Genomic DNA, 27,013 nt, shown 5'->3' on the forward strand with positions numbered 1-27,013 from the left:
ATTATGAGGAATAATAATTACTCCCATAGCCTTAGGTTCATCAACCTGCACTGAGCTCAGTAAAATATATTTTTACTTCCCTTGTAACAACTTACCACCCACCGCTAGCAGACTTATTCACTGAAGCCTGTGATTGCAGATGGATCTTCCTACTCTGTCAGGATCCAGAAAAGTCTATTTTTGAAGTGGGAGATAAGCATAATGACAGCTGGGGCAGAGAAACCTTATATGAGATATATTTGTTCATCTTACTTAAAGCTATACCTATCATAATATGTCTTCCATCAAAACAACTATTTATTTAAAACATGTATACTGTATGTAATTATTAATCAGGTTGATGGGACTCAGCTTTTTCAAAATCAGCTTAAATGGGCTAGGTGTTACCAACTCTTATTCTATATTGTTCCATCCTGCCTGTGAAATGCTTTATTACCTTGATATAAATGAATACTGCATATTGCCATACAAACACTGTCACATTGGATAGGGACATACAATAGGGCAAACAAGAAGCCTCTGAGCATCTTCTTTTTCTGCTTTCCTTGTATTTTAATAAAGCCATGTATCAGGATGGAATATTTCTATTCTTGGCGTGAGCAAACTGTCTCCAATTATTTTCCTGTTTAATATAAACATATTCACAATCCAATGTTTAAAAAAAAGAATCAGAAGACAAAGGCAGCATCCATTGTATGGCTTGATACTTAGCTCTGTAAAACCTACTCATGACATCTCAACCAAAACCCCATTTAATGCTAAATGCAAGTGCCATGTTTACAATGTTCTTAACACACAAAGAAGTCTGGTTACTTCATATATTCCAGTTGTAAAAATTACAGTACAATAAGATAGGCTGCTAGTTAGTTCAAGTTCAAAAGACTCCAGAAAGTTTAAGAGGGGTATCTTGTATAAGAAACCTCAGTGGAAGACTATTCTTGTATGTTTAGATATTCAAGCTAAATATTCAACAAAAATATGTTGGGGTCTATAGGACACTTCTGTGACGTTAGAATAGGTGACACCTGGCTCAATTGTAGTAACTACGAGAGCCATACAGATGCAGATTAACAGAGCTGGAAGGGACCTTGTAGGTCATCTAGTCCAACCCGCTACCCAGCAGACCCTACACCATTTTTGATAGATGGCAGTTCAGTCTCTTCTTGAAAGCTTCCAGTGATGAAGCTTCCACAACTTCTGAAGGCAAGCTGTTCCATTGGTTGATTGTTCTCACTGTCAGAAAGTTCCTCCTCATTTCTAGGTTGAATCCCTCCTTGTTCGGTTTCTATCCATTATTCCTTGTCTGGCCTTTGGGTGCTTTAGAAAATAGCTTGACCCCCCTCCTCTCTGTGGCAGCCCTTCAAATATTGGAACACTGCTATCATGTCTCCCCTGGTCCTTCTCTTCACTAGATTATATATGCCCAGTTCCTGCAACCATTCATCGTATGTTTTAGCCTCCAGTTCCCTAATCATCTTGGTTGGTTTTCTCTGCACTCTTTCCAGAGTCTCAACATCTTTTTTATAGTGTGGTGACCAAAACTGGATGCACTACTCTAGGTGTAGTCCTACTAAGGCTTTATAGAGTGGTATTGATCTTGATTGTATCCCTCTGTTAATGAAACTTAGGATTGCTCTGGCTTTTTTTGTCAGCAGTGTGCTGCAGCTGCTAAAAAAGCCAACACCATCCTAGGTTGCATTAACAGAGGGATAGAATCAAGGTAATGTGAAGTGTTAATAACACTTTATAATGCCTTGGTAAAACCAACTCTTGGAACTCTACCTGGAATTCTACATCCAATTTTGATCACCATGTTATAAACACCTTTGTAAGACCATACTTGGAATACTACATCCAGTTTGGTCACCACAATATAAAAAAGATGTTGAGACTTTAGAAAGAGTCCAGAGAAGAGCAACAAAGATGGTAAGGGGACTGGAGGCTAAAGCATATGAAGAATGGTTGCAGGAATTGGGTATGTCTAGTTTAATGAAAGGAAGGACTAGGGGTGACATAATAGTAGTGTTCCAATATTTGAGAGGCTGCAGCAGAGAAGAGGGAGTCAAGCTATTCTCCAAAGCACCTGAAGGAAGAACAAAAAGCAATGGAAACTAATCAAGGAGAGAAGCAACTTAAAACTAAGGAGAAGGTAGAACAATTGATCAGTGGAACGGCTTGCCCCAAAAAGTTGTTGGTGCTCCAGCACTGGAAGTTTTTAAGAAGAGATTGGACAACCACTTGTCTGAAATGGTATTGGATTTCCTGCTTGAGCAGGAGGTTGGACTAGAGCAGGGCCCCCAATCTCGGGCCACAAAATGGCACCGTCCCATGGCCTGCCAGGAACCAGGCTGCGCAAGCGAGCGAAGCCCCATCCATGCACATGTAAGATTCAGTCTGCAAAAAAACCATTTCTATGGAACCAGTACCTGGCACCCAAAAGGTTAGGGGATTGCTGCACTAGAAGGCCTCCAAAGTCCCTTCCAATTCTATTATTCTGTTTTAAGAAGAAACAAGTAGGTTCAGTTAATTTCCTGGAGATAAGGCATTCATAATCCAACATTGATTCATATGATAAATTCATGTGCTGTAAGAAATCTGTTTTGGACAGAAACATCATTTGCTTGACCATTTTTGAAATCGGGATTGCAAGTACCGTACCTGTTTATTACTATGTAGGAGACACACTATCATGACATACACTCCTACACACTCCTACTATGTAGGAGACACACACTATCATGAACTTAAGAACAACAATAAGAATGATGTTCAGAACACTTCTCTATCACAATTTCATTTCATTAACGAATAATATGCCCCAATCTGATAGTGATTCTTCATTCTGAAGGTTTTTCATTTTCAATATAACTATGTCAAACCCAATTGTTACATTCTTATCCTATTTTTTCCTATCCTATCCTTTCCTTATATCCCATACCTCTCTATATGCCTTATCTTTGTTTCTCTGTAGAGAAAGCAAAAGAATTGTTTACACAACCTCCTCAGGGTATCTGGTATGGATTACAGACTAAGCTGAGTTTGATGCTATCCTTGTGAATACTCACAGGTGGCCCTGGTGGTCCTGCTTTTCCAGGGAGTCCTGGTTTGCCTCGTCGTCCCTAGATAAACAAAGACATATAAGATCAAGAATTATTGGGACAAAGAATTATTTATTTGTTTAAAGAACATGGTTTTGAAAAATATCAAGTCTTTAAGACAGAACTATTCTCTCTATCAAGGAAATTTTCCAGGACAACCATTCTAAGAACATTACTGGAAACGTACGGTCCCTGCATCTTACTCCACACTTTTCTTCTGTAGAAACAGATTTGAACAAACTGGCTTAGTGCCTTGCACAAATTATTCTGAACAGAATGTTTCACTTTAAATGAAAAAAAATCATTTTAAAAAAATGATGTTAAAAACATCATTTTAAAAAATTGCTCCAAATAAAGTTGAGCTTTCAAGATAAGTTCAACTTTACTTGCTCAGAACTGCAATCTGCTACAAGAATGAAGGCAAAAGTGTTCTTTTTACCAGGGCTGATTTATTCAGGGAATATTAATCTGAATAGATGATGCCTTTTTCATATGAAAAAGGCATGTTCATATTCATTTTACAATCTTCTGTTGGCTATTTTCATCCACATGGCCAATACAGAATGTTAAATAGGATTTGAATTTACTCAATGACACTAATAAAATGACACCTAAGATTTAGCCAGCTAATAGAAAATGACAGTCAAAGAATTGATTAAAGTCAATATTGAATTCTGGGGAGAAAAATCAAAAAGCTTTACTTTTAATCCTTTCAGTGGACATTCCTAGCAAGGACCTATTTATAGTTTTCCCAGTCTATATCAAAACTCTCTGAAGGCACAATTATGTACTGTATATTTGAAAACTGATACAGCAGTAACTGTGACAGATTGAAAAATCTTCCTGAACCAAAGCTGGAAGTCCCAAAGAATTGGCTGTAAAGCAGAAATGATAAATGTCATGAACAATGAAGTAACTTTAATCATTTTAAGATTGTTTTCCCCCAAAACAAAAAAGGTTTGCTTCATCAAAATTTTTAATTAGCACTTGTTTTGCAAGTTATGGATCATAGATAAAAGCATTTTCATGTGATATTTATCAAAATACAGCAAACTCAGATGAATTACCATAAAGGAACAGACAGGATTGGCAGTGGAAGAATTACAATACGCTTACCATCCTAAATCTTAAAAATAGGCTGTGCATTACAGATTTACAGATATCCTGCCTCCATTTTCTAGGCTGATTTTCAATTCTTCTGTAGCTGAACTGAATTATGCACTTCTTACTTATTGATCTCCATTATTCAAATCAAAACTATCAGAGATTCCCTGTCAACTAATCTGGACTTCATAAATTGAGCAATTCTATGGGTCCAAGATCAGGAAACAGTGGATGACAATGTTTCAGAAGCCATGTGTCTCCTAACATTTTTCATATGTTTCACATACAGCATCCATATTTAGATCAATGTGCTTTTTGTTAACCTAACTATAGCTATAGCTTTTGATGATTTTGGTTTGATGTCTTCCACATGTGCATTTGTATTTTAGGAGTAAAAATATGTGAAATATGTAAACATTTTTCATCCAGATGTTTATTGCATCCCATAACTCTAAACACACTGAGTACAACTTCTTATAAAATAGGGTTGTTATTATCAATATTAATATAGTCCTTTGGGGTATTCAAGGTGCACAGAACGTCACAACACACATTTGTAAAAAGTAACTGGCTGAAAAGTATTTACTGTGGGTTTTTTTGATATTGCTTAATATTTCTCTATAATGTAAAAAGCTTCATGTGTCACAGTGTACATGCAATATTAAGTTCAGGTGAGTCTTTCAGAGAAAAATGCTTTGCTACATCACTAAAGTGAAGGAATATGCTCGTGTAGGCAATGGAATCTATTGGTATGCATGATCAGGGCTTCTAAATCAGAAATTTTATTATATGAACCTTGGTTTCCCATCAAAGTTATTAACTAAATGCACCATTTGAAGTACAGAATGAAATGTGAGATTTCCATTCAAAGCAATTTGAATTTGTTAAAAATTTAAATATTGATGAAAAATCAGATTCTCTTGATTACCTTTCCAGTTTCTGACTGCTTAACATTTTAAGTACCGTATATACTCGAGTATAAGCCGAGTTTTTCAGCACGTTTTTTGAAAAACGTCCCCTCGGCTTATACTCGAGTCTACGTCTTCGGGAACCCCGCACAGGAGGGGGTACCGAACGGACTCCCATGGGAGGGACGGGGAGCGGGCCCGCCGAGGTCTCGCGGGATTTGTCGCCCCCAGGCCGGCCCCCATTCCCGTGTCTGGTGGGCGGACGGCGCAAACTTGGCGGGCTGTGCATTGGCGCGGGGAAGCCCTGGTGGTGCAGTGTTCCCGTTCGCCCTGGCCTCCGTCCTCCGATCTCCTGCGCTGGGAGGCGGCGGCGAGCCAGCGAACGGGCACCGCGGACTTTGGCAAGGAGGAAGGTGGGAGGGAAGCGGAGCTGCCGGCTGTGGGGGTTGAGGCGTGCAAGAGAGTGGCGTGGAAAGGCCTTTTGTGTGTGTGTGCGTGTGTGCGCGCCTGTGTGCCTAGGGAGGGAAGCGGAGCTGCCGGCTGTGTGGGGGTTGAGGCGTGCAAGAGGAGCGAGCGTGGAAAGGCCTTTTGTGTGTGTGTGTGTGCGCCTGTGCCCTAGGGAGGAAGCGGAGCTGCCGGCTGTGTGGGGGTTGAGGCGTGCAAGAGGAGCGCCTCCTCCTCTTCCTCCACGCCGCTCCTCTTGCACGCCTCAACCCCACCATCCCCCACCCTCTCCGCGCGTGAAGGTCACCTCCTCCCTCTTCCAGGCGGCGGCGGCTTGGTCAGGCGGGCGGGGAGCCAGCCTTCTCGGCTGAGGAGGAGGTTTCCCGAGCGGTGGCGTCGGCCGAGAAGGCTGGCGGCTCCCCGCCGCCGCCGCCGCCGCCGCCTGGAAGAGGGAGGAGGTGACCTTCACGCTGGAGAGGGTGGGGATGGTGGGGTTGAGGCGTGCAAGAGGAGCGGCGTGGAGGAAGAGGAGGAGGCGCGCTCCTCTTGCACGCCTCAACCCCCACACAGCCGGCAGCTCCGCCTCTCCCTAGGGCACACAGGCGCGCACACACGCACACACACAAAAAGGCCTTTCCACGCCGCTCCTCTTGCACGCCCCTCAACCCCCACACAGCCGGCAGCTCCGCTTCCTCCCTAGGCACACAGGCGCACACACGCACACACAAAAAGGCCTTTCCACGCCACTCCTCTTGCACGCCTCAACCCCCACAGCCGGCAGCTCCGCTTCCTCCCACCTTCCTCCTTGCCAAAGTCCGCGGTGCCCGGTTGCCGTTCGCTGGCTCGCCGCCGCCTCCCAGCGCAGGAGATCGGAGGACGGAGGCCAGGGCGAACGGGAACAGCCCACGCTCCGAAGAGGGAAAGGGAGCGAGTGGGTGGGTGGCTGGGACGAGACCCCCACCACAAACACACACACACGCCCCGTGAGACGTCTTGCTTGCATGTCACACACGCACCACTCGCTGGGAAAAAAAAGGATGGATGGATGGATGGAAGTAAGGAAGGAAGGATGGATTGATGGATGGAGGCGACCGCTTTGAGCGCAACCCTTCTCCCGCAACTAAGGGGGGTCAATGTTTTCCCCAATCCTAGGGTGTGGAAACAGTCATTCTTTCTTCCCCCCTACTCTCTCCCGAGATCGCACTGCAGCGCCCATCATCCCCAGCCGGCAATCTGAGCTCGTGCCATGGCCGGCGTGGAGGGTGTGGTGGTGGTAAAACGGCCAGGAGAAAGCTTTCGCTCTTTTCGAGAGGTTCTCTTGGAAGGCTGCCTTGGAAAGGGAAAGTGGGAGGGGCAGAGATTTCTCCTCAAGGTCCCTTGGAAGGCTGGGTTGGAAAGGGAAAGTGGGAGGGGCAGAGATTTCTTCCTCGGGTCCTTCTAGAGTCCTTGAGAAACTGATATCATACAAGGTTAATAAATTATACTCCTCCTCCTCATTGATGAGTTTTCATCCTGAAATTGATTGAAACATTGTACCATCATATGCTGCCATAGTATAGTGTTAACAACATCTGTAAAGATGATATATGAGCATGACACTAAGTTTTTTCTATATTTCCCCCTTTATTGAAAAACTTCCATCATGCTTCTTTCTGAAAACAAAGGTCATTATAATATACCTCATTATATATTTGATTTGATGATATTTCAGTTAATAAATACCATTTAAGGTGTTAAGCTTCTTTTCTTTTTCAGCAGCAAAGTGAATTACAACTTTAAAGAACTTTATTACTTTATATTCATTTATTTTAAGTATAGATTTTAGATTTTTAAACAAATATGTTTAGAGCTTTTATATCTTTCAAGTTATTCAAATTATCCCCTCAGCAGGTATATAATGGCATCCAATTCCAATATCATGTTGGGGCTTTTGAGCAAGGGAGGAGGAACGTGAGCACCGCCTTTCGCGCTGGCATTCCGGGATTTCCCTTTGTTTAGAGCTGGGAATCCTCCTTCCCCCTTTTGCACTCTCTCCTCCTCATTGATGAGTTTTCATCCTGAAATTGATTGAAACATTGTACCATCATATGCTGCCATAGTATAGTGTTAACAACATCTGTAAAGATGATATATGAGCATGACACTAAGTTTTTTCTATATTTCCCCCTTTATTGAAAAACTTCCATCATGCTTCTTTCTGAAAACAAAGGTCATTATAATATACCTCATTATATATTTGATTTGATGATATTTCAGTTAATAAATACCATTTAAGGTGTTAAGCTTCTTTTCTTTTTCAGCAGCAAAGTGAATTACAACTTTAAAGAACTTTATTACTTTATATTCATTTATTTTAAGTATAGATTTTAGATTTTTAAACAAATATGTTTAGAGCTTTTATATCTTTCAAGTTATTCAAATTATCCCCTCAGCAGGTATATAATGGCATCCAATTCCAATATCATGTTGGGGCTTTTGAGCAAGGGAGGAGGAACGTGAGCACCGCCTTTCGCGCTGGCATTCCGGGATTTCCCTTTGTTTAGAGCTGGGAATCCTCCTTCCCCCTTTTGCACTCCCTCCCTCCCTCCCTCTCTCTCTCTCTCTCTCTCTCTCTCTCTCACACACACACACACACACACACAGACTTCTAAAGTCGATTGGCACAATGAAAGGCAAAGACCACAATTGTTTTAAGAAAGAAGCTTTAGCAGGGAGGGGGGATGGGAGGGTGTTTTAAGTTTTGGCAAACAGCCAGGCCAACTGTATTGGAGAAGGTCACACAACTGGCCTTAACATTTTAGCTGCTGTCTTTTTCCTCACACTTGGGTTTAATGATATTAGAGACCCTTATTGCCCTGCCAAAAAAAAAAAAAAAAGAGCCACCCCAACGTCTATGAAAATTAACCTTCTCTGCCAAGAGACACTGTGCAGGGTATTTTCACTATTGGTGTGCATACAGGCTTAGATTTGTGCTGGGTTCTTAGTGCTTAGAGCACTGACCTTCAGAGGCACCCTGGTCCCTTGGAAGCTAAAGGAGGACTCATTTTCATGCTTGCAGTTGTATTGTCAATTTCTGTGAGACAATGTTGTTGAAGTAACTCACTCACTCATTCATTCATTCATTCATTCCTTGTGTGTCCAATCACACTTAGCCAATAAAATTTCTATTCTATTCTATTCTATTCATTCATTCATTCATTCATTTTATTTTGTCAAATACATATTAAATAATTATATAAATATAAGCATGAATTGAATACATAAAAGGAATACAACTAAAGGGAACATTAGGACAGGGACGGTAGGCACGCTGGTGCTCTTATGCACGCCTTACAGACCTCTTAGGAATGGGGTGAGGTCAATACTAGATAGTCTTTGGTTAAGGCTTTGGGGATTTTGGGAAGAGACCACAGAGTCAGGTAGCACATTCCAGGCATTAACAACTCTGTTACTGAAGTCACATTTTCTGCAATCTAGATTGGAGAGGTTCACTTTTAAGTTTGAATCTATTGTGTTCTCGTGTATTGTTGTGGTTGAAGCTGAAGTAGTCATTGATAGGAAGTACATTGTAGCAGATAATTTTATGAGCTATGCTCAGGTCATACCAAAGGCGGCGTAGTTCTAAATTTTCTAAAGCTGGGAATCCTCCTTCCCCCTTTTGCACTTTTATTGTTTTTCGTTCAAATAAATATTCATGTTATTTTACTTGGCTCTATCTTTATTTTTTACATTGACCAGTAGCTGCCTCATTTCCCACCCTCGGCTTATACTCGAGTCAATAGTTTTTCCCAGTTTTTGTGGTAAAATTAGGTGCCTCGGCTTATATTCGGATCGGCTTATACTCGAGTATATACGGTAAGTACAAAATAAAGAAATATTAAGCACATAGTAGGATTTGACCTGGCATGGACAAATGTCATTTAGGTGCAGAATGCAGAACTGAATTTTCTGTAACTTATATTTGTAAAAAGGTTTGCTAATATAATTTACAAAGTATAACATTTTTTAAGATTGTTTCTATACCAATTACTGCCATTGCCCATTGTAGATCCATTGTGGACTTCAATTCCCAGAATTCCTCAGCCAGCCATGCTAGTTGGGGAATTCTGGGAGTTCACATTCATATATCTTAAAGTTGCCAAATTTGGAGACCCTGAGTTACAGTACAGTACAGTACAGCCTGTTCATCACATTTGTCTAACTTTTTATGACTCGCAGAAAAGACATCGTATAAAAAAAGTAAATCCATTAGTAGTTGATCATACATAGTACATTCACTAGACATTCTGTGAGAACTATCATCAAAATAATTAGGTATGCATGTCTTGTTCCTTATTAAATAATGAATGGTTGGAAAAATACAAAACCAAATGTAAGGTTTCTCACAAGCCTTGTTCCCTACATAACCTACATATCAAATACCCTAGCATTATGTTCAGATCACCTCTCTAAGTAGAATGCTTAGTCGTCCATTCTTATAAGATTTGTGCTATAGGAAAAATCGATCCACTGAGCTCTATTAATAACAAGAAATGTGAAGGTATTTATTTAGGAGCAACAGGAGATGCTAGCAGTCCAAGATATTCTTGTGAAGTGATTGCATCTCTTTCTACTTACAGATTATTTGTAACAAAGAAAACAGTGAGGAAAAATAAGGGAGGGTTGTAAGCCGCAGGTTACTCCTGCAATAATCAGTAAATAAAAGATGATTGAATAATGGTAGTATTATCTAGAAATTCCCCAGGTGCAAAGGGTATGGATGGGAAGGCAAAGGCACCAGAGCAGGGCTGTCAAACTCCTGGTCCATGGGCCGGATGCATCACACGTGGCCATGTCCACACCCAGTTTAGCGAAGGGGATAAAAATTATGTGATGCCACCGTGACAATGTGAGTTTGACACCTCTGCACTAGAGCATCAAAAGCCTCATGCTAGATAAATATTTCGTCTTTGCTATTATGCTATGTTGAGGATTTGAAAATGGTTTGAAACCCTAGTTAATTGGGATAATCATAGGGTCCACAGTAGTTGGGTGGCAAATAAAATAAAAATGATATTGTTGTTCAATCACTAAATTGTGTCTGATTCTTTGCGATCCCATGAAATATAGCACACGAGGCCCTCCTGTCCTCCACTGTCTTCCAGGGTTTGCCCAAATTCATGTTCATTATGTCAATTACGCTATCTAGCCATCTCATCCTCTGCTGTCCCCTTCTCCTTTTTCCTTCAATCTTTCCCACCATCAAGGTTCAATGAGTCCTCTCTTCTCATTAGGTGGCCAAAATATTTGACCTTCAGTTTCATTATCTGTCCTTTCAAAGAACAGATAGGTTTGATTTCCTTTCAGATAGATTGATTTGATTTTCTTGTAATCCAAGGGACTCTCAAGAGTCTTCTCCAATACCACAGTTCAAAAGCATTAGGTGATATTAACATTTTTCAGTATCTGCCATAACATTCAATGTTTGCATCAAGATGGTATGTGTGCTTTCCTGAATTCAATTTCTTTTCCATTTATGTCTGCTGTTTTTCAATAGTAAAATGTTTACATATCGGCAATCTGAAGCTCCACATGATTTCAGTATGTGCAGTTTCTATATTGAAGGGGAAAATACTCTGTTGTTCTTGTTCCTCTACAAATGTGTATTAGGTAGTTTTTAACCCATGAAAGTCAAGCTATAGCTTCTCTTTTAAACCATTAAGTTTGTGAGATGTGTCTAGTTTGGCTCTTTGGGAAGGAGGGGGAGGAGATGCCAAAGGGAATCAAAACGTTTCCTTCTGGAATCAAGAATGCTCTGGGAGAGTTGGGCTTTATTCTTGGAGAGCTGTGCTTGGGACCATGAGGGCAGCTCTGTTTTGTTTTTTTGTTTTCACCATGAAGCCAGCCAGCTCTAATACTCCAGGTCTACCCGGGAGCATGGGAAAAGGGGCATTTTAAGATGCCGCTGCTGAGCAGCTGCCTTTAGCATTTTTCTTCATCTTTGTAAAGGGCCAGGCTGGGTGGCCTTGTGGAAGGTACAAAATGATGAAGATCAGCAGGTGTGGTAGAGTGCAGGGCAGCAAGGGCAACTGGGATGGAGGTTGCTTGCCAGGCATTCAGTACTTTATGGGGTGGGGGTGCTTTGTGCTGTGGTGGACTCTTGGATCTCCCAGGAATTTGGAACTTCCTGTGGGGCAGCTCCTTTGTACTCTGCTGTGAAGGCTTCCCAGATATCCAGCTCTTTGTGTGAGAAGGTGCAGCTGCTTTGTGTTGTGGTATTGAAACTTCTACTTCATTTAAGGGCATAGATGTGGGGGGGGTGTTACATAAGCAGGTGGGGGCCAGTCATAACTGCAGGTGGAACTGCCAAGTTCCCAAACTTTGATGACATGACTGCAGCAGGGCTGAGAATCATAACTTCAGGCACAATTTAAAAGTCCCTTTGTATAGTACCATCATAATTTTCAATGTTCACTAAACATATCTTCCCAGATATGACTGGTTTATCATAGGTATCGTTGCATCACAAATATATACTCCAAGCAGTCTAATAAACATTGTGGTGGTGGTCATGTGGTGGCGCTTTCTGTTAAGCCAAAGCAACCATTGGATTAATTTAATAATTGATTCTTGGAGGGGTTTGGGGACAGAAGGATTTTTTTTTATAAGAAGAGTCCTTTTCATTAACAAGGACCTATTAAATGGATCTAGAAAAGTTTCTCATTTTTCATCAGTACATGTACTAACATCTCTGCTTGATTTCGTCTAGGGTATTGCAAGCTTCATTTCAGCTGTGTCTAAATGAATCTGAACGGAGATAATGCGATTTGAAAGTTCAGTGCAATGAAAGTTTCGCATACTTGGAGTTCAGATAAAATAAATGCTCTTTCATGTGGTTTCCACTAAAACTGCAATTGTTCCATTACTTCTCTAAATCGGTTTCCATGTTCATTTTACTTACAGTAATTTTAAATGGGGAGAGGTGGGGGGAGGATTCATGGAAATGGCCACGCAAAATGAAGAATGCTTCAAATAACATCCTGGCTCAACCCTGAAATCCCTGAAAGCTAATTAGGCTTGAAACTACTAACATGTGTATTAAATAATGCACATGCAACAATAGAAAGGAGGATATAAGCTATTTTAAAATATTTTGCCAAAATGTATTATTACTTGGTGTTGCCTCACTTCTGTGCACCTGTTTGCTATTGTTCGCCTACACAAGACTCTCTGAAAAGGCAAAAAATTATGTAGAATTAAATTATATCTTCTTAGTATATTCCACATTCTTAGGCAAGGACTGTTACTCTGGCTGGGGATGTAAGAACACTGTGGTTATAAAACTGGTTTAATTATATATGACCAAGGATAAAACATCTACCTCATGCCAAGGCCTAGCATAAGGCTGTGGGGAAATTGGAGAGCCATTTAACTGGGACTTTACTCTTAAGTATGCTAATTTATTTTACTTAAAAATACTCAAGTTGCATCTTTACTTTCATATGTCATAATTTTTAAATTTTTTATTATGACTAGGGGCCTCCAAAGTCTGGATCATTCTACCTTTTCAAATGTAATATTTAAACATATGCCCACTCTTCAAGTAAAAAGCTAATACTAAAATTGTAAACAGTAAGACAGTGTTATTTCTTCTTCCCTTCAGAAGTTTTAATTAGAAGTTGCAGTATTATTTGAACAGAATCTAATCTCCTTAGAATCTGGTGCAGAATAGAAGATGATTACTTTCTTTAACACTATTTTTTTCTTTTCCAAAGTGATAATAATAGTGAAACTAACTTTGATAAATTCAATTCCCAGGGAAATATTGCTGTAATATTCATATATGCAAAATAGTAAGAACAGCAAGCTGAATACTTTTTCCAATCAAATCAAAGACTAAGCATTTAAATGCCTCCTAAGAAAAAGTTCCTTATTTTAAGTTTCTTGCTAAACTGTAACACATTGATAGGAAGAACATTTCAGAAAATAATGTTTGCCTGACTATTTTTCCTGTTGGCACTGCATTGACCTTTACATTTGTTTTCATTAAAAATAAATCTTCCCCTTAGCTAGAAACATCAAATTATGTAAACTTTAAACAATGCTTCAGGTGTTTCACATGACAATTATAATATATTTAATAGGTTCAATCTAAACATATTTTTCATGTTACCAGTTTCATATGTTTCAGTTACCAGCAATTATTGCATACTTTTGCAATATTTTCCTTGGCCACTTTAGCATTACATAATTTGAACAGCTACTTGCTGATTTATGTTTTTTAAAAGAATGCTGAGAGAAGTCAATGGGTTGTTCATGCATTGAAAGTTACCTGGAAGAAATGCTTTGGGCCCAGTGTAAGTCTGAGGAAAAAGGTAAGTGATAAGTGGATTCATTAAAGTAACTTCATCCCTTTTTCAGTCTTGCCCAGAAGCCTCAACCATATTGAGCCACTTTAAAGAAGAGGGGGTCAACCTATTCTCCAAACTCCTGAAGGCAGGACAAGAAGCAATGGTTGGAAACTAATCAAGGAGAGAAGCAACCCAGAACTAAGGAGAATTTTCCTGACAGTTAGAACAATTAATCAGTGGAACGGCTTGCCTTGCAGTTGTGGGTGCTCCGTTACTGGAAGTTTTTAAGAAGAGATTGGACAACCATTTGTCTGAAATGGTATAGGGTCTCTTACTTGAGTATGGGCTTGAACTAGAAGGTCCTTTCAACTTTGTTATTTTGTTATTCTGCAGTGTGCTGTTACATGTGTTTGTGTTTGAGGTCCAAAGGTTTTTCTAATAAACCAGTTTTGAAGCACAGACAGCATGATAAATTAGTATCTGCCAGTTGCTGCCATATTTACTTACCCGCTGACCTTCTTTTCCAGGTGGGCCTTGAGGACCTTCTATTCCTGGCATACTCTGTAAATATAGAAAGTTTTCAAATGTTACTGCCCTCATTAATATAGCTTAAAGTAGCTGCTCATATTCCTAAAACAGTAAGCAAACTTTCATAATTAAAGTTTAATTTCAAGCAGTATTCATACAGGTTCTTATGGCTCTGGCTAGCAGATGTTAAAGAACATAGAAAGATCACACTTTAATTTGAAAGGTAGTTTCAACTCTGGATTTGAGCAGTTCTTGCTTGATATTTTTTAAATAAATGCTACAGGCTAAGTTTTGAACTGGATAGACTTGATGAAAGAATATGTGTCTGCTTTATGGTAACCTCAATATTGGAGGGTTATTTTGTATATTAATTTTTGCACATGGACATTTCTATATGGTCTCCACTATGCTGAACGATGAGAGGGCAGTCTTGACTATCCAGATGTCTCAACATGATTGCAACTTTCATCATCTTCAGTCAGCATGACCACTGATCCAGAAACTAGCATGCTTGCTGAGATACACAAAAGCAGAGCACACATAAAAATGATGAAGAAATTGTCTGGAAAGCAGGTTACCTTTCCACTTGGGAAAGTATTTGAAAAGATTTCAGGCTTTGTTAACAGACATTTCAAATCTAAAAAGGAAACTGCAGTCACAGAAAAAGGAGGAATGGGAAGGAATGCTATAACAAACCAAATTCAAATTCCGATTTATTTATTGCAACCCCGGGGCCATATACAAACAAGATATTGAATAAAACATTGAATAAAATAGATATTGAATAAAATGAAATATTCACACACACACATACATAAATGTATGTTAAGAGACATAGGTGGGTAAAAGGAAATCAGTAACTATAATAATGGAATCTAAAAATAATGAATATAACTACTAAAATAAAATCAAATAAAATACTATTTTAAGAAGTTCCAATCCTAAGTAATGGCACAGCATATCATAGAAATGATAGCACAGAACTGAGTAATTTAAGAGTTTATTTTCGAGTCATTGTCTCAGGGTAGTAGCATTAAATAGAAATCACACTCCCCATTTAAAAATTTCTTCAAGACAGGATATATATATAAACAGAAGAATGGGGATCTGTAAAGCAGGGTGAATTCCCTCCAAATTTCTGGGATAAAATAAAGCTTAGGACAACTCTATATAATAGGGAAATGCAGAAGAGATATTAAATCAAAAACTATAATTATAAGAAATCAAGACTTCTATAGACAAGGACACAAGAGCTATAGAAACCTATATTCTTAATTAGTAGAGCCAAAGGAACATTGTGCACCTATCTGCTTGTGTAGAAATAAATGTGTGTAACTTAGAAATGATCTTTGTGAAGTGGTTCATTAATAGTTTGGCTTCAGTCATTTTCAGTTTTTACCTTGCAATATTTATGAGATAATTATGATCTTTGGGATGAATATTTAACACCACAGACAATACATCTATCATTCAAAAAGACCTTGATCATCTAACCGCTTGATCTAAAACTTGGCAACTCCAAATCTCAACCAGCAAATGCTCTGTCTTACACACTGGGAAAAAAATCAGAACATTAAATACAAGCTTGATGGACATTACCTTACAGATGACCCCCACCCTGTTAAAGACCTTGGAGTTTTCATATCCAATGATCTAAGTGCCAAAGCCCACTGCAACTACATCGCAAAAAAGGCTTTAAGAGTTGTAAACCTAATTTTGCGTAGCTTCTTTTCCAAAAACACCACACTACTAACCAGAGCATATAAAACATTTGCTAGACCAATTCTAGAACACAGCTCGCCTGTTTGGAACCCTCACCACATCTCTGACATCAGTACAATTGAACGTGTCCAGAAATATTTTACAAGAAGAGTTCTCCATTCCTCTGAAAACAACAAAATACCTTATCCCACCAAACTTGAAATCCTAGGCTTAGAAAACTTGGAACTCCATCGCCTTCGACAAGACCTAAGTTTAACTCATAGGATCATCTATTGTAATGTCCTTCCTGTTAAAGACTACTTCAGCTTTAATTGCAATAATACAAGAGCAACCAATAGATTTAAACTTAATGTAAACCACTTTAATCTAGATTGCAGAAAATATGACTTCTGTAACAGAGTCATCAGTGCTTGGAATACTTTACCTGACTCTGTTGTCTCTTCCCATAATCCTAAAAGCTTTAACCAAAAACTTTCTACTATTGACCTCACCCCATTCCTAAGAGGACCATAAGGGGCGTGCATAAGCGCACAAACGTGCCTACCATTCCTGTCCTATTGTTTTTCTTTTCTTCTTCCTATATATATATATATATATATATATATATATATATATATATATATATATATATATATATATATATATATATATATATATATATAGGTCTTTGGTTGTTCGGGTTTCTCCCGTAAAATTGGAAGTGTCTTGGCGACGTTCGGACGAAGTCTCATTCGTCATCTTCAGGCTTCAGCTTCGTGCTTCTGGGAGCAATGTGTGATCGCAGCTGTTTCTTCCTTTTAACTGCTAGTGGGGGTTTGAACTGATTGGGTGGGAGCTTGGCTGTGCTCTGATTGGATGGGGTTTTTCTGTGCTCTGATTGGCTGGGGTGTGTCCTGTGTTGGTGGGGGCTTGGTTGTGCTCAGTCTAATCTGTGCTGCAGGGGATTTGAGCTGGTGAGCTGCACTGCTGCTGTTTGGCTTCGTGTTCGTGGTCGTATACATCTTCATAGTGGGTGTCAGTCTGCTGCATGTATGGATTGGAGGGTTTGAAGTGGCTAATGTTGCAGCTGCGGTCTGGCTTCTGGTCCTGGTCGTGCTTCCTGATCAGTGTGGGTTTGGGTCTGCTTTCTGGGTGGATGTGTGGTGGTGACATCCTGTGTGGACCTCGTGAGTGTGGGTCTGGTGTCATTCCTCGTGTTAGGGACACGTTTGTCAATAAGGGCAGGTTTCAAATGGCTGGTAGGCGGAGGTATCATCTCGTTTGTTCATGCTGTGTGGGCGTTTTCTATCCCAATGGCTTCTCTGATTATTCTGTTGTTAAAGTGTTCAGTTTTGGCGATAGTTCTGGTCTTTTTAAAGTCAATATCATGTCCTGTGACTTTAAAGTGTTGGACCAGGGAAGAAGTTGGTTCCTCTTTTTTGAATGAGTTCTTGTGTTCTTCAATGCGTGCACTTATTTTTCTGTTGGTTTGTCCAATGTATGTGGTGGGGCAGGCGGTGCATGGGATTTCATATACTCCTTGATTTTCTAACTCAATTTTGTCTTTGGGGTTTCTTAGGATGGTGGATATTTTTTGGTTTGTGCAGAATGCTGTCTTGATGTTATGTTTGTGGAGGATCTTGCTGATTCTGTCTGTGGTGCCTGTGGTGCCAGTTCAAACCCCCACTAGCAGTTAAAAGGAAGAAACAGCTGCGATCACACATTGCTCCCAGAAGCACGAAGCTGAAGCCTGAAGATGACGAATGAGACTGAAACGCGTCGCCACGACACTTCCTATTTTACACGGGAGAAAACCCGAACAACCAAAGACCTATATACAAACACCCGTGAAAACCTCAGAAAACATATATATATATATATATATATATATATATATATATATATATATATATGCTTATACCTCCTAATATTTACTCATATATATGTTTGTATACAATATAATCTTTTTGTATGATACTTACATATATTGTTAGGACAAAATAAATAAAAATAAATAAAAATAAGGAGGTATCTTGGTCTCATAGCGCTACATGTTGTCCTGAGTAATCTCAAACCAGTAACTTGAGAAATCTCTAGCTGATTTTAATTAAAGTCTATTACTTTGGATGACATGGCTTTGGGTTCATGTCTTCATTTGACTTTGTTTTCAAACTTTAGATCAATACACAAGATGCATAACCCATTTTTTCCTCTTTTAAATCAACTTAGTAAGCTATGTGACATATATTTATGAAGCCAACAAAAACGTTGAGAAGGGAATCTTTTTATTCATAACTACAGAGCTGTTTTCTGTCTTATTCATAGATACATAATCAAACCATTTTTTTTAAAAAAAAATTCTCTATAGCCAAATAAGTTTTGCATATTTTAAAGTAAAAAAAATGGTGGTCAACTTTAGATGATTTATCACTCCTACCAAACAAGACCAGTTCCTTTATCCCTGGAACAACATTTCTCTTTTATCCAAAAGAGAGGTATAAATTAGTCCCTGAAAAAGCAGATTCTGGTGGAGAATGGAGCATTTAAATAAAATGCATAGGTCATACATGATAACTTTCTTACATTAGTATATCTCAAATTCTTCCCAGCTTGACTAACTTGATCTCTTAATTTCAGACTTGATTTCAAACTGTACTCATACACCCAATAATGAAATTGATATAAAATTGAAATGAGCTTAAAAGATGCTTAAATAAAACTGCCAGATGATCTGTCTTAGCTGTATAGTACAGCTGGATTCAATTAATATTGTAAATATTTTAATAAAGATTATTTATTTCATAGAGTTCCTTATCTCAATTTTATATTTTTCCCTCCCTGACTTACATGCTTAAGAACATTCTTCATGCTTAGTCCATTAACCATAAGCTACCTGAGTCCTTCGGGAGATAGGGCGGTATAAAAATTTGATTAAATAAATAAATAAATAAATAAATAAATAAATAAATAAATACCTACATTATGAAGACATGTAATATGAAATCACAGAATTTAAAGTCTCCTCTGGGGTCACACACTTCCTACCTTCCTATTTCAAATTTGGCTAAGGGGAAACTGACAGTCTCTGCTTCTTTTTTACATCACTAGAAGTTTAGCGTATTGCCCAAAATTTATGACACAAAAACTGCAATTCACAATGTCCCTTTTCTTTCCATGTGCTGTTTCTCTAGCTATTGTCTACTTAGCTGCTCACTTACCATCTCTTTCGCTCCTTCTACACATTCCACCATCTCTCCTTCTGGCAAATTTCCAGATTTCCACATTCATCCCTGCTGAGGAATTGGCTTCAAAGGGGTGAGGGAATTGAATATTTACCAGATTACAACACCCTTCTGAAGATTTGCAAAGCAATTTCCATCTGAGTAATTTCCATCTGAGATAGCAGTGAATTTGTTATCTGTAATGGTATATGGGAATGAGCTTGAGAGACAGGAGGAAGACATTTATCTAGACAATAGTCCAATAAATGATTGAGTGTGAAGGAAGAGAGGTGGAGAAAGCATCTCAGAAGGGACCCTCCCTAGTTTTCAGCAGAGCAAAAGTAGCGGGTGAGAAGTACTTTCAAATTTGCCAGATTCTCTTAATCTAACCATACAAATAGGATAGCATTAGTACTCATGGTTGTGCTTCTTGTCTGGAGTATCACAAAGGGGTAAGTATTTTATTTAATAAAATAATTAGGTTATAATTTGGTAATGAAAGCAACAGACAAACTTTTCTGGACTTCGGTAAATCAATTACTTCATCTTTTAAGCCATGTTCTACTCTTAAAACTCACATCTGTATTAGCGGTGCTTTCCTTTATTTACAACATTTCATAGTCTATCCAGGTGATGTATATCTTAGCAAACAGGAACATGTTATCTTGGCTTGAAATTAAGCAGGGTCAGGTCTAGTTAGTACTTGAATGGCAGACCTCAAGGGAATACCATTGGCTAGACTTGTGGTAAAAGAACAGTCTGGGAAAGGTACTACCAAACCAGTTACTGCTAGCAAGAAAATTCCATGAATCAGTCCATAAAGTCACCAGTAACTGAGCTTGATTAGATTAAGAATTTATCTGTATATAATCCATTTTCCTTTGCTTCTTTGTTCTTTTGCTTCTTTCCAAAAAATCCTTTCAGAAAGGAAAGTCAAGATAACTGCATAATATGTTTTAATTACTAAATTAGGAAGCACTTGTCTGGAAACACACTACTTTATGTATAATGTGAAGTAATTCTATTTTTGAAAAAATATTTGTAAATATACTTAAGAAAAAGGAGGAAGGAAGGGTGGGTGGAAATTAGAAAAGTTTTATAAAACAGAAAAAATGGGGAAAGTCTATTATTATATTAAATTATAAATTAGAAGAAGGTATAATCATAAATTAAATAACCACATATCTCTATGACCCTTTAAAAACTATTAATAGAATTAAGTCAGAGATTACAAAAAACAGGAATAAGAATTATTAGTCAAAATATTGAAGAAATAACAAGAATGTCTAACTCCTGGTAATCTGAAAAAAATTCCGTCATTTTAAGTTTTTGAAAACCAGACAGAATCTGGTGTTTTAAGACCTTATTATAAGAGAAAGGCAAACCTGAGATGTGGTAAAAGTCTATGTACAGAATTACAGTCCATAATCCGATATAACACCTTGTTAAAAATGTAAGAAGATTTATGGCCTACTTTTAAATCTTTAACAAGATTTGATGTAAAGCATTACTTGAATTAACTAAAGCCATTTCATCTGTGAAATTAAATTAATATCCAAATAAATGTGATCATATCATAACAGTTTTTGAAGCATGATAAGTAAATCAACCATTCAGACTTTTTTCTTAGAGAAAAAATGTTTAAATCTATATATAGTCAATTTATGTTCAACTGTAGAAAGTACAAACTCATGCAAAGGATAAACAGAGAACATAATGAAGAATATTACTTCAATAACATCTAGAGAATTATAAATCCCTTTCTCTAGATTAGACTTTGATTCTTTTCAATCTTTCTAAGCTTTTGGTGCACTGCTTTGCATTAGATCCAATCCTTACTTTTGGGATGCATCTAGAAATGATGCTAGGAAATTACTGTCCAACCCTACTTTGTTAAACTATGGTGTTCCATGGGACGTTATCTTGTTTCTATGTTGGTTTACATTTACAAAGCTGACCTTTGGGACTGAAGAAAAACCTATTTGCCATGTGTTTGTGTTCCTTCATATAGACCAGATTTCTTGATCCATAGTGGTTACTGAATTCACAGATGATAGCTGTGGCAAAGAGTGTCTTTGTACAACTATGTCTAGTGAGACAATTGGACCCTTTATGAGCAGGTGAGATTTTCAATTGTTATCTATCGCTTGATCATATTCCATCTAAACCATCGTAAATGCTTTACATGTGTCTGACTCTTAAAAAATGTCTAGAAATTGCAGTTGGTGCAAAATGAAGAGTTTAAATTGCTGATGGATTATATGATGCCTGTAGTGAAAGACCTCTACTAATTGCCAGTTGTCTACCAGACATAATTTAAGACAAGGTATGGCCTTTCATTCTATGAACCTGCCCAGTTACTCAGATCAGTAGAAGAAGCACTTTAGAAGAGGCCCTTTTTGCCAGAAACTCATCTATCTGGACCTACTTCTTTGTGAACTCAACCTAGGATATGGAATGAATTCCAAACAATGTTAATTTGGCCCCTATTTTCCCAGTATGTGGAAAAGAACAATAGTAAAAATCTTTTTCGTCAGACATTTAACTATTAGTTGAATTAAGTTTTTATTTTAATGATACTGATTTTAACTTTACCTTGATTTTAATTGCCTTGATTTTGTATTCATACATTTTATAATTTTTATTAATTGTGGTAGATTATTTCTGAACAGAGATAGAAATAGTGGAAAGTTGTGCTGGAAGAAAAAGAAAAAGAATTCATTGATTTTATTTCTCTCTGATGATATCCATGGTACCATTTACACAATTACAGAGGGGTTTCAAAATTCTTTAGAGCAAATCTTTTGAGATGGAGAATCTGGAAAAAAAATGGCATCTATGTCTTCCAGACACAAGAGTGGAATTCTGCTGAAAAAGCACCTTTCTTTGAGGGTGCAAGGCAGAGGGTAAAGCACAATGTCTGCTTTTTCTGTAATTATACAGTACCAGCTTGATCAATAAAATGAGGAGGCTATCTCTGATTCCAGCTATGGAATATAAAAGATCAACAAATTGCCATTGATCCATGTTATTATACTATCAATGATAGGAAGAGGTGTTTGTGATATTCTAGGGTCACATGTGTTAAAATAATTACGATGCATTTAGATAATCTGCACTTGGCTAGAAGGGTAGGAGAGTATCATATACTGCTTGACTTCAGGCAACAAAAGTATCTTGGGCTAGTTCTGTCTTGAAACTCCATAATGCCACTTGTTAATTGTATTTATATGTAGCAGTAACCACAGAACATGTCTCGGTCTGAATGACTAACTTCTTCGTTCTGTTTGCTTTATACCAAATGTGTTATCTGATGCTTCATTTAACCAGGTCTCAAGGAATATAGAACCAGTATTTCAAGTATCTGTTTAGTAAGCACATTTAGGTACTTTTGCTTGTGACAGACTTAACCCTTGGCTTCTGCTTAAGAATTTGGTGCCATCTGGATGAGTATTTTATAACTCCCCAAAGGGATAGGCCTACAGGAACGTAAAAATGGATGCTCATTTTCCTGGAGAACTAAAAGCTGTGGATCAAATGTCAAGAGGAATAGTTTTCATATACTTTATGAGAGAGATCACCATACCACCTTCCTTCACCTGTCACTCTTGTGACATGACATCCAAAGGCTTAAGCTCTGGATACCAGAAAGGAGAGAGAAGCTTAGCCAACTGTATCATTTCAGAGAAAAGCCCCTTACTCCTTCTGCCAATTCAGCACCTTGACAAAACTGTGAAGATAAAGCTGTCATCCCTGAAGTTCAGTCATTGCATTGCTCTTGCAGGATGTGAGAACAACATCAACCATTTTAGTCCATTATGTTATTTTATTAGTATTATGTTATTTTAACATTAGAGAAACAATCTGCATTATGTGGAAAATTAATGTTTAAAGTCAAGATGTTATGCATATTAAGTAAGGAATTACCCTATCTTACAGCCATGTTCATGTGTCTCTATGATTTTTTTAGGGCAATTCCAAATACTTTTCTTAGAAAATAATGTCCATTGAAACCTTTTTCAATATTTCTCCATGCCCAAATAAAGAATGGACAAAGCCAACTCTTATCACATTCCCAGGACCATTAGTTAAAGTTTAATTGACTTATTAGGATTGTAAAGTGACAATAAAAACAAAGTTTTCTCCATAAGTGCCCAAATGAAATAGTCACTTCTTATTGGGCCTCAGTTTTCAAAAATATGACTTTATGGAGGCAGGTTTCAAGCCCAGTGTTTAAGAAGCAATTCGGGAGTGAATGTAGGTTCCGATAAATAAAATGAATCTTAAATCAGGATATTGCCAGACATCCGATAGCTCTTTGCAATTAGTCTACGATTGAGCAAGGATTGCTAGACTCCAATGTCAGTTTCCCATCTCATATTACATCTGTCATACCTATAGTGACCAGACGTCCCGCTTTTGGTGGGACAGTCCCGCTTTTTAATAATTTGTCCTGCATCCCACTGCATTTCAAAAAAGTCCTGATTTTTTTAAAAAAAAAAAATTTAATTTTTTTTTAAAAAAAAGTCCCACCTTCAGACGCAGACTCCATTCACTCCTATTCTGAAAATGGGAGGCAGCAATGCAAGAGGAGGAGGAGGAGCTGGAGAAGGGGGAGTGGTGGAGAAGGGGGCGCGAGATTGCCCTCTGGAGGCTGCCTGGAAGAGCCGAGAGGAGAGCTGAGGAGAGCCGAGCCTGCCTGGAAGAGCCGAGAAGCAGAAGCCACTCCTCCTCCTTCAGCCAGGTGGCGACACTCAGCGCGCATGCGCAGGTCCCCCCCGGTCAATGGTGTCCCGCTTTGCCATTGTTGAAATCTGGTCACTTTAGTCATACCCCCAATAAGCGCTGAGAGATACATTTGGCTGCTTAGGGGAAATGCAGCATAGGGGATTGATTTTCTAGATCTTTTCAGGTGTGTCCATTCTCCATATGACTAATTTTAATGCCACAAGGGAAAATGATCATCTACTTCTGCTAAGAAAAAGGCACTTCAGTGTCCTTTTGAACACATTACTGCACATGAAAAATGATAAACAGAGTGACATATTCTTTTTACCTTGTTTTGCAAGTGTTTGCATGACCTTATGTCACACAATGATATAGCCAGAATACTTTTGAAGAGAATGAAAGTAGACTGTGTTCAGCTGAAAAAAAAATCTAATATTCCTTTCACAAATTGTATAGGTTGCTAAATGTACATTTTGTGCAACTGAGGAAGTATGCATTTCATTTAGATAGGTAAATTATCAATGGAAAAAATCACCATCATATATACAAGCCAATATTTGGAAGAATCCTTCATTGTTTTCAAATACTTACTGCAAGGGCAGCAGGTCCTGGAGGTCCCACATCACCCTATAATATTAGAAGGGAAGCAAAAAAATAACAATTTTGTATTAGTGCAATTTTTCAAAATGCCACTTCACTTAAAATACTTAACTTGACAACTATGGTCCACTTAGCTTCATTTGAAATACTTAATTCAATATATATAATCTCTATTCAATTTACTTTAGAGAAATATGATGATATAGTGAAAATTAAACTGCTGAACAACTCAAGGTCAGCAACCATCATCTGAGGGAGATTCAGGCTTAGAATGGGTAGCTCAGTTTTCATGATATTTTGGTTAAAAATTCAAGGGTTGGCTTATCTGCAAATAGGCTTATACATGAATATATGTGATAAGTCTGTTCAGTTCCTTTTCTGCATTAATTTCTGTAACAGTTTCTAAAACGTCTGTCATGAAACTTGGTTTGCATTTCTTCTACAATATTTTTGTACTCTTTTTCATCACATCCTTCTATATGAAGGTTTCCCCCCCTAATTTGTACATTTTTTGGCAAGTAAATTTCATAATGCTTTATTGAACCCACTTGGTAAGCTGTATGTTTTGTACATTGTGTGTGTGTTTGTGTCAGACTACATTTGTAAATTCAGAGAATTGAGTCTGTCATCAAGGAACGATGCCTCTGCTCATGTATACTGCTGGGATACCCCCCCAAAAAAGTGAACAAACAAACAAAAACTCTGGATGGAGATGAGGGGAGGGGAAAAAGTAGTTGCAGAAAAGCAAAAGAGACAGTTATCCTGCTTAGGTAAAACTCAGCAAATAACATTTTCCAAGCAGTTGTAATATTCAGACTCATATTCAATGGCATCTACACTAGAGCACTGGATGCAGCCCCTTAGTAGTTCTTCTTCGTTCTTTTATTGTCAGCAATTTCTCCTCTTCTTTTCATTACTCAGGTTTTTAATTTTCAGCTATCAATTCAATATAAGTGTTCACATGTGGACACATGTGCATACCTTTTCTCCCTTTGCACCAGTTATTCCACAATCACCAACATCACCTTTTAAGCCCTATGGAAGAAGGAAAAAAAGATAAGGAACCATGTTTAATATGTATTAAATTCTGTAAGTAAAAAATATAGTGGTTAAGCTCCCAGACTACAAATTGGGAGACCATGAGTTCTAGTTCTGCCTTAGGCATAAAGTCAACTAGGTTATCTTGGGACAATCCCTCTCAACCCAAAGGAGAAGCAAGGACATGCCACTTCCAAAAATTTTAGTCCAGGCAGTTGCCAGGAGTCAACAGTGACTTGAAGGTGCATGTGCTTGTCTGTGTGCATGCATATGTGTGCGCGCACACACAGAGACAGCCTTTTTCAAATCAATCTCAACTCTTTTTGGTATCATGGATATGTTTTCTTGGCAACAAAGAGTGGTTTGCCGTTGTGTTCTATGTGTTTTCTTCAAGTTCCAATCTTATCTATAGGCCTGCCATTTTATGTATATTTCTCATCCACATAGTAACCAGGTCTGAATCTCGCCCCTGGTTCAGATACAACAAGCACTAAGATATCATTTAATAAACCTGTACACTATTACGAACATCATCAAAATAAAGCCTTGGAAATTCATATATAAATTCTATCAAAGTAGAACTGAATAAATTACCTGACATAAAATAATTATACTTATGGAAATATTATGACATTTAGGAGGAAATTCATCTCAGATTATTTTTACACAATTTTCTGTTATAACGTTTATTTTTGTAATGTTTTCTTTATTTCATTTTTAAAAAATAAATGGAATTAAAGTCACTCTGGAGACAACTCATAACTGTGGTTTGTATCCAGCTTGTTCATTCCCAGTTTTTGAAACTGGGAATTTGACATTTTTGAAATGTCATTTGTTTTTATATAAATAAAAATTCACAAATGAAAATACCTCTATATCTGCTGAAACAAACATGCAATTCTTAAAAGTAGACTCATTAAATTTGCCATCCATCTAAAGGTTTCCCTAAAATTACTACTTGGTTTTCGTGACAAATTTAATTGAGAAAAAATTGATGTTAAAATGATAAGCAACATCTCTCCCACTTCAGGCCAGAAACTTTGACAGAAAGTATTCAAAATACTTATAATTGGACAAATTCACTTTTTACAAAAATTACATTAATTCAACATTTAGAAGAAATAGTTACAGCACATTAGCATTTAAGTAGCCATTTCAAATTAAATGATGGATTTTAATAAACTTGATTTCACATTAATGCCTAAAAGCAATCAAAGAGTTAAATCTAAAGCAATATTTGTTCTGTCTGAAGAAGACAGACCAGGCAAAGAGAAATGATTAGGAAAAAAAATCTGCCTTAATGCTCATGCTTG

General features: G+C 38.0%; 1 protein-coding gene across 1 annotated transcript in view; it reads right to left on the reverse strand.

Annotated features, from left to right (window-relative positions):
• COL19A1 (collagen type XIX alpha 1 chain) overlaps positions 1-27,013 on the reverse strand; it is a 192,880-nt gene that overhangs the window by 76,808 nt on the left and 89,059 nt on the right. The window contains exons 12-15 of the mRNA XM_058176483.1: positions 25,644-25,697; positions 24,654-24,689; positions 14,392-14,445; positions 3,066-3,119 (exon numbers count right to left, since the gene is read on the reverse strand). Coding sequence (XP_058032466.1) covers positions 3,066-3,119; positions 14,392-14,445; positions 24,654-24,689; positions 25,644-25,697 — 198 coding nt within the window. The remainder of the gene's footprint in view (positions 1-3,065; positions 3,120-14,391; positions 14,446-24,653; positions 24,690-25,643; positions 25,698-27,013) is intronic.

This window comes from Ahaetulla prasina, chromosome 1 (assembly GCF_028640845.1).
Source record: "Ahaetulla prasina isolate Xishuangbanna chromosome 1, ASM2864084v1, whole genome shotgun sequence".
In the NCBI taxonomy this organism is placed as follows: Eukaryota; Metazoa; Chordata; class Lepidosauria; order Squamata; family Colubridae; genus Ahaetulla; species Ahaetulla prasina.